Consider the following 14,961-nt stretch of genomic DNA (forward strand, 5'->3'; position numbering starts at 1 on the left):
TCTAAAAATTTGGAGGGGCGAATATACATGTTAATAATAACACAAAAATATAATCAATTATAAGGATAATTGATGTATCTCCCTCATATTCCTATCTCACATTGGATGTAGGTGTAACTGATGTGATTTTTTTTATCAAAACAATATCCATAATAGAAGTGCTAATTGGTGAACATATTATCTTAGTAAGGATAATTACAGAACTGAAGTCAACTTTTTTTCATCTTATTTTCACTTATTTTTTATTCTTATTTTCTCTTCTTTTACTTTAACTTATCTCATCATTTTATATCCCATTGTGTAAGTGTGATTAAGATATATTCAAAATATATAACATCATTCTCCTTCATATGATGATAAAAATATCGCTTAACTCATAGATATAGATATAGATATAGATATTACCAAGCCAAAAAACTACCCAACATCTTATATATTATTTAAATAAATGATGCCCACCACTTAAACCTCCCCATCGAATATTTCTTCCATATCTAAACATCAACACCTCAGCATGCGACTCCATCTACTCCAAGGTGCCAACTGCCAACATATGATATGATCTAGTGACCAGTGCACCTATACTACAAAAGTTTGGGGGGGTGGGGGCCTTGGCCACTCCCTGCCTCAAGGTAGTACCGCCTCTGTTAGTAGTAAAGAAAATAAAAGCCAAAAGTAGCATATTTTCTTGTAAAATACTCCCTACGTCTTCATTTATAAGTTATTTTTTGTGAGTTTTTCTTGTCCCAAAATATTAGTCACTTTATAATATCAATGAAGCATTTAATACATTTTTCCAAGGTTATCCTCATATTTAATATGAAAGAGATAGTGTGATTTTGAAAAAAAATATTAATTTGGAGAGAGAAACTCATGGGCAATCTAGGAAAATTGCTAATTTTTTTACCAATTTATTGCTAGCAATCATTTTTATTAATCCTAGAGAATTAAGTAAAAATAACTTATAAATGGGGACGGAGAGAGTATTAGAGAATAAATTAGATTTGATATGCATAGTTCAAATACTACTACCGGATATCAACAAATTATATGCGGAAGAAGTTTCAAAATATAAATGAAAAAGACAAAATAAATAGATTTGGTGGCATCATATAATAGATATTGAGGGGCGGCACAATAATGAAGCCATGTAGGTTATGGTGAATGCCGTGCGTGAGTGATGGTGGATCGACATGCCGACTCGTTGTAATTAATGCACCAAGATAATTACAAAAAAGATGTGACGTATCAGGGCAGGTAACTTAACTCCTTCCTAACCAACAAACTACTAGTACTAGTGTAAAATAAGCTACCAATTTGGATTCTACAATGAAACTAATCACACTCCACTTAGTAAGCCTTAGACCTGTAGACAGGTAAAGGCTACAGAGCCGCTAGCTGACTCACATTCGAATTAATGAAGATGTCGCAGCACAAGGTTGGGTGAGTCAAGTTTAAGATGCGCTTCGTCCTTAAGTTTCAGGCTCGACGTCTTGCGGGCATGTGGACCGATCTTGTTGTGAACCGGGCGACTCGACCTACACAGGAAGGGACCGACGTCTTAGGTGAATCCACCCTGATGAAACCATAGTAAGTTGGGTTAGCCCCGATAAAAGGCCCATTAACCATAGCGATGCTCAAATGTAATAAACTTGGGGTTTAGCCTCACTATAAAAAGGCTAAACCTCTCATTTAATAAGACATGTAAATTTCATTCTATGCGTTTACAACTTCAAACCCTAGATCTTAGAGTGTGAGGTCCGTGTAATTAGGAACACTTGGAGTGTGACGTCTGTGTAAGAACAACCTGTTTGGAGGATTTTATAGCATTAACGTTTATGTAAGTGTTAATAAGTTATGTAAATAGCTTATGACCTTATTTATAAATTATGAACTTATTTTCATAAATTGTTTATAATAGCTTATGAAAAAGAACTTACATGTCTCTATAATCCACTTTTTTTTGAACAATAGAAACCGGTTATTAATAAATAAAGATAATGAGAACATCCCTCTCATTTAGGAAAAAATTACACAATGTTTGCCCTAAGTTGATTTTGCCTACCACACACTTGTTTAGCAAGTTGGTCAGCAAAATCATTTAATGATTTCAGAACGGAGAGCACCCATTTGATTAAGAAAATTCTGTAATTTCCCGAGTCTATACTTACTTTCATTTTCCCAACCAACCGCTAACGCAAAATCACGCGCTCTCAATATAGACATCCTTATAGTGAAGTTCTGTGTAGAAGAGCATGACGTTTAATATGGTTAGAACCTTTGCCTCATATGCCCAATATATGCCCACCGATTTAGAGAAGCAACCGAGCACGAACCCTTCATGTTTCTTAACACACCGCCTATATCACTTGGACTCGGATTGCCTTTAGGAGATATGTCCACATTGAATTATAATGAGCCAAGTGACAGCGGTAACCAACACCCACCACGAGGCTGATTATAAATCTGCAGTTTTCTTATAACGTGTCAATTCTCTGCTATCATACCAGTTGCATATGGACAATCCTCCAAGTTTGCTAAACCCACCATGCTAGCCTAATCTTGGTCATTTCATAAACTTGGCTCCGTTGAAAATGGCATAATTTCTTGCAATATCGATATAGTCCAACACAGCGAAAAAGGGACTCAATTCTCATATTCTTCTATCAGCGAAAAAGGGACTCAATTCTTATCTATTCAGCCACTATAACCTACTTTTAACTTATTTTAATATATTTTTCAAACTAACTTATGAAAATGTGCTTATAACAGTAAACACTTATTAAGTTATTTTCCCAACAAATTTGCGTGAATCATATGCTTCCACAACAAGGGCATAATTTTCTTAATTCGAATCGATTGTGTGTATTGTGTCGATTCTTTTAAGTAATATAGCTAGAAATACCTCTTGAATCCTTGTTAACACACTTTTGACCACAATCGGTACATTTATTCGAATATCTTTAATTTCATCTTAGGGGTCGAAATCATTTGTTGCAAAACAGTATTGGTACATAAAGCACGCAGGTTAGCGACCTCCCTTCACAGCCTCCTCACATAACCCTTCATCGACGAAAAATACCCAAAAACAACCGCCCAATTAAGTGCTTGAACATACAAGATCAAGGTGGTGTTGCAGCAACGCACAAATTCAATCATCCTCCTAGTCGAAGATTGAACTCCTCATTAAGAAAGCGGCGCTCATGGGCAATGTCGTCATGATCCTCTCAAGATTGAGCTCGTGGTGGCTTGCTAAGGTGAAGAGGATATGGAATAGCGGAATGAGGGTTTTCATCGATTCCAAGAATAGGGATGACTCGCAGCTAAGTATGAACGAGGTTGAGGATTTGTGGTGTCTGATGATGGTCTCTATTTGGGAAGAGGTTGGACACAAAAACACAGATAAAAGAAACAACTTCAACAAAACTTGGGTATCTAAGCAAAAGTTTGAACTATTGACTAAAATAGTAGCAGGAACATACAATGCATCTCGGCCGTTAGTATTAAATAATAATATAGTTAAATCAATGGTAATTTTAAATGGTGCATCAATGAACTAATTTTAAAATGATACACTATATTAGCTCTATAACGTGCAGGTTGGTTTTATGTGTTGGAGTTTTTGGTTTGCTTTTTTGGATTGGTCTCTATTGCAGGTGTCGAGCGGCTTGTTTTCATTCAATTGTATTTGTTGCCGTTTTTCGACTATTTTAGAGATCTTTTCTAGAGCAGCAATCGCATGGGGTTTTACTAGGTTTTTAGCATGCTCTTGTGCGTGAGGGTTCATTGGGAGGTTTTTGCTATATGAGCTTATCTTTGTAGGTACTGTACCCATGTTGAGAAGGGTTGTTCTCAACATTTCTTATCTATATATATTTTCAACTTAAAAAAAAAAGGGCTAAAAAGCATTTTTGGCCCCTCATGTTTTAAGTTTATGCAAATTCTGCCCCTACCCTATTTTTGTCGACGTTTCTATCCCTCATGTTTTCAAACAGTGCACCGTCTACCCCTCCACCAGTCAGGCTTTTTCAAGAGAGGTTCCTGAGTGGATTGGAGAGATGAAGAGGAGTATATGAAGTTGATGATGATCAAGGAAATGATATAAATTAAATTTGCTTGATGTATATATCAATTATGTATGTAACTGAATTGGTTAAATGCATGTTTTGCTACTTATAGGTCTTGAGTTTGAATCTCTCATGTCATTTTTTTCCAATTTCACTTGTAATTTCCACGTGACAGGTCCAAAAAATATAAAAAAAATCAAATCAGCTCATTCCGTTAGTTTTTTAACGTCTGACTGACGGGGGGTAGACGGTGCACTGTTTGAAAACATGAGGGGTAGAAACATCGACAAAAATAGAGTAGGAGCAGAATTTGCACAAACTTGAAACATCAGGTGTCAAAAGTGTTTTTTAGCCAAAAAAAAAATGATACACTATATAACACTGAAAATAATGAAAAACGTCATCGTTTTTTTTTATACATCGAAAAGATAAATTGCACATTCCAGATATTGATTCTTGGACCTCCCCACTTATCCCATACATTTCCTAACTTTTACGTACTACTTATCATTCGGGAACAAACGCCTTCGTTTAGTTTCAATGAGAAAATATTGCTATAGTTATTACTTATTACATAGAACAATTTTTAAACTGATGTGTCTTAGATTGTGGAGAACAATTTTATCCTTGCAAGTTGAATCTTTCCAAAAAAATTGGATGCTCTTAGTTTGAAATAATGACAAGTTTCCTTTTTTAAAACACATAAAATCCGGTAACGGAAATTAATACATATATATAAGCTAGCAAATCGGAGAAGCTGGTTGGCTGCAGGTCAGCAGGTGATAATTAAATTGTACTATTAAATATTAGTAGTACACTGGTACAATGAACAAGTCGAAAGTCGAAAAAATTGAACCATTAAAAGCATTGTGTATGTGAGTGTCAACAATCAACATAGTTATTTATTTGTACCTTAATTATTCCCATTACCGTTGCTGGAATCCTTGTCTTATTTGAGCAGCCACAATTGATTTTGTGAATTTGGACATTCCTTGTTCTAGGTTCTCTTCCATAGATTCCTACACTTTCCAATTTTATATTTCATAAACCCTGTCGTTTAACCTATAACGTAGTCAAGTTTTAGCATTGACCACACTCATGAGTGGATCACAACGCACCACCACAGAGAATTTTAGAAAAATACAGAAAAACCCCCAAATAATGTACGTTTTTAGTTATAAAAAACAAAATTTAGTAAACATTTTCTGGCCACTCTAATGTATTTTCATATTTGATAGTCATGAAATTAATTAATCATTTACTCAAAAATCAGATCATATTAGTAAGTCTCTTCCAAACAATTACTACTATTACAATATATCATGTTATTCAGGTACCAAGCCTTCAATTAAATGTGAAGAATTAAATTAATTAGTGCACATTATTTACTATTTACAGTATGAAATTTGTATGTTAAAATCAATTCATAAAGAAGTTATTTTAATTTATGAAGTAATTATTTTGTCCATCATAGCCGAAGTCATGCTTTGAGCTTAAAAAGGTGATAAAGGGAATGAACACATTATCGTTTAAATGTTAAATGATCTAAAATATAACTAGTGACATGAACATTATTTTCATAATAAGCTGGAGCAGCTAATAAATAAGTAATTAAATATTGATTTAAAAGCAGTTGTTTGAAACTCTAGTTTGAAAGTTCATTTTTTAAGAATCACACTTTTTTAAGAGACATTTGATATTCTTTCATGCTTAAATTTAAATTGTGAGACACAACAACAAATTTAAATTTAAGCATATTGATGTTGACAACTTTCCTTTTCCTTATTTTAACGCATCCTAATTTTACTGTTGAATGGATAATCATAAAGTAGATACATGAATCGCTCTTTAATTTGTAACTGGTCATCGTACGTTTCCCTTTAATTTATATTGATGAAGTTTGTCTTGTAAAGTTGATCTTTTGCTCGTGCTAAACATAACTCGGCCCTCCATATAATCCACAAGCTCTGAATACATCGAGTTTTATAAAAGATATATAAATTTGTTGTTGTGAATTCGCTTGCTTCAGGTTTGTTTCTAACCAAATATCCTCAACGATCGCCTTAATTGATAACAGTTCATTATTCAGTTCACTAGTCCTGAAGACATCAAATTTTTAAGAAAGATGAAGTTTGTCTTGTAAAGTTGATCTTCCGCTCGTGCTAAACATAACTCGGTCCTCCATATAGTTCACAAGCCCTGAAGACATCGAGTTTTATAGAAGATAATTTTTTTGTTGTGAAAGCTGGTCATTCGCTCGCGTCAGGTGTGTTTCTAACCAACTATCCTCAACGATCGCCTTAATTGATGTTTTGTAAGCTAGATTCCAATCCTTTTAGTTGTCCTAAGATCCTACATAAGTACACCCTCCGGTCACATATATAAGCAAAAAAGACATTTTAGATTCATTCATTTAATGAATGTATCTAACCATTAATAATGACTAGATACATTCATTAAATGAATGAATCTAAAATATGTGTTTTGCTTATATATGTGACCGGGGGTGTATATGCATCTGCTAAATGTTGTGAAGGCTGGTCATTCACCGGCATCATGTGTGCGTGCATCTGCTAAATGTCAGCGAGCGTTAGTGGATATTGAGACTATGAATGATAAGCTTCGACTGTTGGCTCATGTGTCATGCAGATATATCACGTGCTCCATAGACATGTGTCCTTTGCGCTTCCTACTTGTTTCTTCAACTCATAGTTTCACAGCAGTGTTGGGCCTGCCCTAATTGTTTAGGCTCTAAAGTCTGTTTGATTTACAATTCACCCACCCAACAGCCAAGGAGGAGTCACTTTCAATAAAGACACGCGACCCTGCTCTGCTTCTTTGTTTTATTTTTGGCTAGTTTTTCTTTGGCTAGTTTTGGTAGCCTTCTCCTGTTAGTAGTGTGTTCTCAGGGCCGTGTAAAGCTTTAAAATAATTAGGCAATTTCCTAAGGCCCCAAAATTGCTAAAGGCCCCAATTTTTTTTATTCCTTATATAGTATAATCTATTGAGATTTAAGAGAGGTAATGGAACAATAGAAAATCATGTTATTTTAATTGAAATGTGGGCAATGAAATGTGGAAACTCGAAAGTGAAATGTGGGAAATGCAACTTTAAAAGATATTAGTAGTAGTGTTTTAAATTATCAAATTTAGATATTCCAAAAAACTAATAAATAAAATACCCGTTATTTTTACATTTTCAAAATTAAAAAATTAATTGTGTTTACTCGTAATCGTTAGTTTTTTTACTTATATATTTGTAGTTTCACCCATTGTTTTTTCTCTAAAAAAAATCCATTGTTTCTACCTTGAAGTGAATTATCAAATAAGATATTTGATATTATAGTGTTGCAAAATCTCTTACTGTTTCATGTCTTACTTTTCAAGTTCTATTAAAACTTTAGATTCTTTTCTAAATGTATATATTGTCTATCGAGTTTTACTGACAATCCTTGTAACGATTTCTACTGCTTGAAGAAGTTTTTCAAAATTAAAATTGGTTAAATCAACATCATTGTAATAAGATAGGTTGAATATTAACTATCTTATTTATTGAAGCGAAATATTAGAAATATTTTATTATAAAACTCTAATAAATGATTTCTCAGCTCTGAAAACCTAAAAGATTAATATAAAAATTAATAATTTATATGATCCATTAAATCTCATCAAAATTCTTGTCAAAATAAAATAACTTTAACATTTTCGCCTAAGGCCTCAAATTGTTTATACACGGCCTTGTGTGTTCTTTTGCTACTACTTCATTTGTACATGGTTGAAATACGTACCCATATTATTTCTTGATATATGGTTGAAAATATTTGTTGATATGATGATAGCTTGGGACCTACATATTGTTAGATTGACAAGCTGATCTAAATCTGCCTGGAAAGACACTGGTCGTACACTTCTGATAAATTAGGCAGAATTTTCTGATTTCCGCATGAGCACAACATATGCGAGAAGGAAAAATTTGGGTTTCTTCTCAAAATCACCAGGAAATAGATGAGCTTTAAAGTAGAGGCTAAAATGATTTTGAATGCTCTTATTTTTTTGCAAAGAGTTCAACTTATAGAAGGTAATAATTGAAAGTGATTCTACTTTGGCGTTATAATGTGGATGAATAGTAAAGAGCATCAGCCATAAAAACTTATTGATGAGCTAATAAATAAGATTAATTATTTCGCTATGCGTCTATGCATGACGTGAATTGTATCTGTATGAATGTAACCCACATATTCAAAGGAATCTAATAGGATTGCTGATTATTTAGAAAGCGAGGATACAATAGAGTGGAACCACTCTGGAACTTTACTTGATAATTTGTAATTGAGCCGGAAAAGATGTTTTTAAGGCTGTTTCTTATTCAATAAAGCTTCCTGCTTTCAAAAGAACAAACATAAATCAATACTATGAAGTATGAACAAGAGTGCTGGCCTTTGAGTCTCTGACCCGGCCATGCATCTAATTAATGAGATCATATTTAGGTACCAATTATTTTCAACATTATTCACAAGAGATTTTTCTTGTTACAATACAACTTCAAGTGATGAAAATGGATGAATTCTTTGAGGAAACAACTAATCAAAGAATAAAATCAAGCAATGATTTAGTTAAATTAAATGAATAAAGACATGGTTGTGTTTTTCTTTTTCTTTCTGAATAGTGTCATCCTTCTGTTAATCACTTAATTGCCCTAGGGAAGTGGAGCTCAAAAGTTGGTCAAGATATTCAGGACCCAAATCCTCCAATACCAGCACACTTTGAGTCATGTCTATTAACACCCCGTTGCTGCAAGCTTTCTTTACCTTTCTACTACTCTTAGATTTTGTAGTACTTCTCAAGGCATGCATCCTTTTGAGTTCCAACAAGGGTGAGCGACAATTATTCAAGGTCTTAAACCCTATCTCTTGGAGGGACTCCCTCACTACTTGCTCTGAGAAGTTGAGGGTAGCCCTAAAGCCCCGCGTTAAGAAAGCTGCTTGGTCATAAGCCAAAGCGGCCGCCTCAGCCGTGTCAAATGTTCCTATCCACACCCGAACCCCGTTTCTTGTGGTGTCCCTTATCTCCGCGGCGTACCTTCCCCATGGCCTTGTCCTTACTCCTCTATAAGGACTCTTCCCTCGGCTTGGTGCTAGTGGCAGCGGTGGTGATGAATATTTTTCTTCGACGTGGCCGCTATAGAAAACATTGGAGGTGATCTCATGTAATTTAATTTCTTCAATGGAGGAGGAGGAGGATGATTTGGAGGGAAGCTTGTCTAACAAAAACAACTCTTCCCAGGTATTATCATATGAGTAAGAAGAAGATTCTCGACTTTGGAACGTGAATATAGAAGGATCAAAATTCATTCTAAGTTGAGGAGTAATTCTGTTTGTGCTTTGTTGATTACTTGATTTCTCTAGGGCTTTGCTTTTTTCATTGAAATTGTTTGAGTGGCTTTGCACTTTATATATATATTCTCGAGAAGAGATAGGAAGCCCGGAGGAATCGAGGGAAGATGACCAAATGGCTATAAATTAAAATAAAATCGTTCAAATTGGATGTGAATTTATTAATGATATATATGGTTTAGTTAAGAATTGTGGACAAGTAGGATGGAGTATTTGGATTATTTTTATTCAGACACAAGATGGTGTAATTTAAGATATATATATATATATATATATATATATATATATATATATATATATATATGATCTTGTTATGTATCAAGTGTGAGTAAGTCTCGCATTGGAAGATAATGATAAGTTTGAGTGGTTTATAAGTGTGAGTAAGTCTCATACACCCAAAGTCTTAAGGTTTTGCGTGAAGGATGTAGTGTCTGGTCCACTTATGGTTTGTTCTTTTAAAGTTCAATGTGGAGTTTTATCCCCTGATTTTAAACCATCTCATTTATTTGGCCCAACAATGGTATCAGAGCCGATGGTTGTTTGACCATGGGTCATGGGCCTATGAGACTCAGGAGCACAAGCCTAGAATGACAGCTCTGAGGTTTTGTATGAGTACAAGGCCAACTTTCGTTTGAGGTGAACTCCCACTTGAGGGAGAGAGAATGTTATGTATTAAGTGTGAGTAAGTTTCACACTGAAAGATAATGATAAGTTTGAGTGGTTTATAAGTGTAAGTAAGTCTCATACACCTAATGCGTTAAGGTTTTGGGTGAAAGATGTGGTGTCTGATTCATTTATGGTTTATTCTTTTAAAGGTCAATGTGGAGTTTTATCCCATAATTTTAAACCATCTCTTTTATTTTGTTTGTTTGGCCATTTCTTTAGCCCAACACATCTAAATGTATAGTTCTCATTAATGTACGTGAGGTACAAAGTATATAATCTGAGCACGTGAGTCAAATAATTTAGTTTGAAAACGCCAAAAATTTAATTGGAAAGACGCCAAGTAATAATCTTTCAAGTTCAACCGTAGACCTTTGAGGTTGGATGAATTTGGGAGCCGCATCCTATTCATGTTGGAAATAAGTTAACATATTTTTTCTTATCCTTTTTAATTTTTATAGAACCAAGTAACTACTGTTTATTATTATTATTATTTTTTGAAATGACTACTGTTTATTCAAACACATACTAGTTGCTTTTGTAACCAAAAAACACATACTAGTTGCTTTAGTTGAAATTTTCAAATTTACCTTTTCATTTAACCAATTTATTCAATTGTCATTGGTAATAGGAGAGTGGAAAGAGAGATAGAGGGGTTCAATTAATATGCAATATTTACCACTCATGCATTGAAATAGTGAAAATATTATTTTCCTTAGTATTCATTAAGGATATTTTTATAGGAAAATAATTAATACAAATGAATTTAATTTTGTTCTTATAAAATGACCACGCTATACTTTTAATTAAGGGTGTACAAGAGACGAGTTGGGACGGGTTTTGGTTAACCCTAACCCGGCCCTAAATATTGATCGGGCCAATTCATAGACCCTAACGCGTCCCTAAACCCGAAGCAACCCGACATTATGCGGGTCCAATTTTGGACGGGTCTATGTAGGACGGGACCGGGTTGATCCGAGGGACAATAAGTTTAAGACTATTTGATACTAATTGTAAAATTTAAAGATAATAACATACCAAAAGAGTTATAAGTTGGAACTATTTTTTAGAAGAAAGAACTTGAAATGAACTAATTCTTTCATAATCTATTGCACTTGAGAGGTTTACATTTTGTTTGATCTATATACACGTGTCACTCATTTTGTTTGATCACTTTTCACTTGTCTCACAAGTGCATAATACACACACATGATTTTCTTTTGTTAGAGCATGAAATTGTCCATAGTTTGACCAACGTTTATTTAATTCATAAGGTAGAAGTTAAACATTTTAATCTCATCCACATGGTAAGATAAATTTGAGGACCATGTAACACATTTTAATCATTATAACAAATTAAAATTATATAATATATATATATATATGTGGGACGGGCCGGGTGACCCGAGTGTCAACCCGAACCCGACCCTATCCGAAGTCGGGTAACTCAAAGATCAACCCGAACCCGGTCTCTTTTAATGATCGGGCTGGGTTCAACCCGACCCTAAAGGCTTGGGCCGGGACGGGTTGGTGGGTAGGGCCGGGTCTTGTACACCCCTACTTTTAATACTGAAGATTCAACCTATTTCCATGTTGGGGTGGTTTTCTTTTAATTTCTTTTCCCACTAAGTAGAAAAATGAAACTACTCTTTCATATATTGTTTTATCCTCTCTTGTATGAGAGTTTCTTTCTGTAGGTAGAATTTTCCTCTTTTTAGTTTTTCTTTGATTTCTCTGCTTCGCCTCCATCATCGTTACCCATTAACACCACCACATCCATGGACAAGTATAACCAAAGCATCTTCTCTCCTCTTTGTAAGGATAGCACCCGCGCGGGGCAGGGGTGGGGAGAGCATCCCCGCTCCCCGTCCCCATCCTCATTTCTCATGCCGCGGTGAATTTCCACCCCATCCCCGTTCCCTATCTCCCCACAGGCCCCCACAGAGATCCCCAGTATTTCATTAAAAAATTAAATTAAATATATAAAATTCATAAGTTAATTTAATAAATTTAAAAAATACAATTGATAATACTACTGCCGCATCAAATTTTATACAAATATATAACAAAGTTAAAATAATATTAAATGAAATTCATCACACAATATGTGAAGTTTACTAAATAAACAATATAAAAAAAATATTGTATTCAACTCATTTAAAATGGGAAGTATAAAACTCAAAATATTCTCTCAAGCATTTAACTCATAAAAAATGTGAAGTTTTCATTGTAGGTAATTCAATATTTGGAAGTACGTTATTGTATTTTTTACTTATATATACAGGGCGGGGACCCCACAGGGCAGGGAGAGTGATCATTATCCCCGTCCCCAAATTCTTATTGAATGCATTTTCATCCCCGTCCCCATCCCCACCAGGAAAAATTCTCCAAGATCGGGTTCCCAAACGGGATATTCCCCACGGGGATCTCCATCTTCGGATGGAAATTACCATCCCTACCTCTTTGTGTTCTCATTCGCACACGTTTTACTTCTTTTGCCGTTTGAAAGTGCATTTTTAGCGATCTTGACCCATTTTTTATAAGCATCTTGTCCCCTTTAATGGTTGTCGAGATTGCAACCCCAGTATAGATGGAGCGTCGATTAAAATTGAAAAAAAAAAACAATCTTAGAAATTAATAGCTTGTTTCATTGAAGACTCACAGAGGTTGTGAACTTTTGTATTACTTATTAGAGTTTTAGTTTCTTGTAACTTCTTGAGTGGGTATTTTTTAATTTGTTCTTAATACTTATCTTATTGCATTGCAATATTTGTGACACTTGGGGTCATCAATGAGTGATCGTCAGTGAAATGAGAAAACACTGATAAAGAGCGGCTCTAGAATTCTAGGCGAAAGAACATATGATTGAACTGATACTACATTAGAATGAGAGGTATTTTGGATCTGCATAGGTATGAGACTATACAATTAAGGATGACTTATAAGATTTGATAGGTACTACTAATAACAACAAATTCTTTTCGGAAACCCAAATCATAAAAACTTCAAGAATAAATGTAAGCTTGCCTTTGAGATTTAAGAAATATATATGAGATAAGCGACTTCCTAAGAAGTTTTCTCAAAAAGAGAGTGAGGACAAAGCACTATGAGAACAATTATCATATCAAGATGTTATAATTCACTCTCTGGGATTTAATTCTCACTTGATATAATTGTTGGACAACCCTTTTAGTTTTAATCGAAGTATCTTTGAAAAAAAAATCTAGCAATAACTCGTTCCAGAATAAAATTTTGATAAAGGCTAATTTTGAATGTAAATAAGCTAATTTAAGTACTTAGTTAATGTTTATTAATTTAGGGCTCAATTGGCACGCCATATTAGGCATGATAGTATAAGCTTATACAATACATTATGGACTTATCCAATGTTCGGTGCTAACATTGTATTGTATATATTTATCCACAATCCACTCTTATACATTAAAATGACGAAATTTTTAATCCACCCGGATAAAGCATGATAGGAGTGTGATATATAAGCTACATAAAAATATTTAATCCACCACCACTACCTCTGTCACCACCACCACCACGACCACCTCCATTGTCACCTCCACCACTACCACCACCGCCTTCGATATTGCCACTGTCGCCGCCACCACCATCCACCACCATCACTATTTCCACTACAACCACCATCATCACCACTACCCTACCATTGCACCACCACCTTCCACCTCCACCACCACCGTCGCCGCCTCCACCGTCGCTACTAACGCCGCCTCCACACCACCCTCTACCACTGTTGTTCATGTCATTGTTATCACATCTACCACCACCATTATCGTCACCCTCCACCACCACCCTCCGCCACCACCACCACCACCACTACCACCATCATCTCCATCACCTTTCAACACTGTCACCGCCACCCCTAAACCGCCGCCACTACTGCCCTACAACATTTTCACGACCACAATTCTCTCCTCAAACACCATCCACTATCACTGTCCTCCACCAGCATCATCACCACTACCATTATCTACCGCCATGACCACCACCACTGCCAACACCGCCGCAACCACCGCCACCACACACTCAACATATCACTGCCACCTCTATCACCACCGTCACAACCACCCCCATCCATCACTGCCATCACCACCACACCACCATTACCATTGTCGGGTCGTCACCACCACCTTTGTTGCCGCCTCAGCCGTCGCCACCATCACCACCCACTAACACCATCCTCATTTTTATACCATTTATTATTATTCAATATTTTACAAAACTATATATTAATTTGAATAATATGATAAGTTATACAGTATATAACCAAACGCTATATAGTATTAAATTTTTATAAGACATTACCCTATTAGTCTTAATACAATTAAATTTTATACTATCAAATTTTATACGATACAACATATCAAAATGCCCTTAGTTAGTGTAGATATATCATATACACATAGTGGTATATAAGATTTCATACTAAGAATAAAGAATAAGAAGGGTACAAAACAAACATTAGATATAATAATTGGTTAGCCGACTTTGAATTTGAATAAAAAAAAAAACAAGGGAATGCATAATAGAAGCCGAAAACAAGGGAATGCATAATAGAAGCCTTTTCTGAACTTGGAAAAAGTTTACGCGCACATGTCCTAAAAACATATTGAACTATTCTCAGTTATGAAATTATCTTCTTGGAATTTTTTGTAAGAATATCTTGACATTATATATGTTTATAGACATATTTATAGATTAAAACATATTAACCTATGTAATGATTTTACCATAATAAATTTCTCACATATTGTAAATAAGCTTTGAGGTCTTAGGAATGTAAATACGTTACATGAATTATCCATT

The 14,961-nt window shown here is 34.9% G+C and overlaps 1 protein-coding gene across 1 annotated transcript; it reads right to left on the reverse strand.

Moving 5' to 3' along the window:
• Positions 1 to 8,655: 8,655 nt before the first annotated feature.
• LOC130732650 (ethylene-response factor C3-like) lies at positions 8,656 to 9,457 on the reverse strand. The gene has a single exon (XM_057584658.1). The coding sequence runs from the start codon at positions 9,415 to 9,417 to the stop codon at positions 8,746 to 8,748; it is 672 nt and encodes a 223-aa protein (XP_057440641.1). The 5' UTR covers positions 9,418 to 9,457; the 3' UTR covers positions 8,656 to 8,745.
• Between the last annotated feature and the right edge of the window lie 5,504 nt (positions 9,458 to 14,961).

This window comes from Lotus japonicus, chromosome 1 (genome assembly GCF_012489685.1).
Source record: "Lotus japonicus ecotype B-129 chromosome 1, LjGifu_v1.2".
Taxonomy (NCBI): domain Eukaryota; kingdom Viridiplantae; phylum Streptophyta; class Magnoliopsida; order Fabales; family Fabaceae; genus Lotus; species Lotus japonicus.

Coding starts and splice junctions, on each gene's coding strand:
- LOC130732650 (XM_057584658.1), bottom strand. CDS start 9,417: ATGAATTTTGATCCTTCTATATTCACGTTCCAAAGTCGAGAATCTTCT.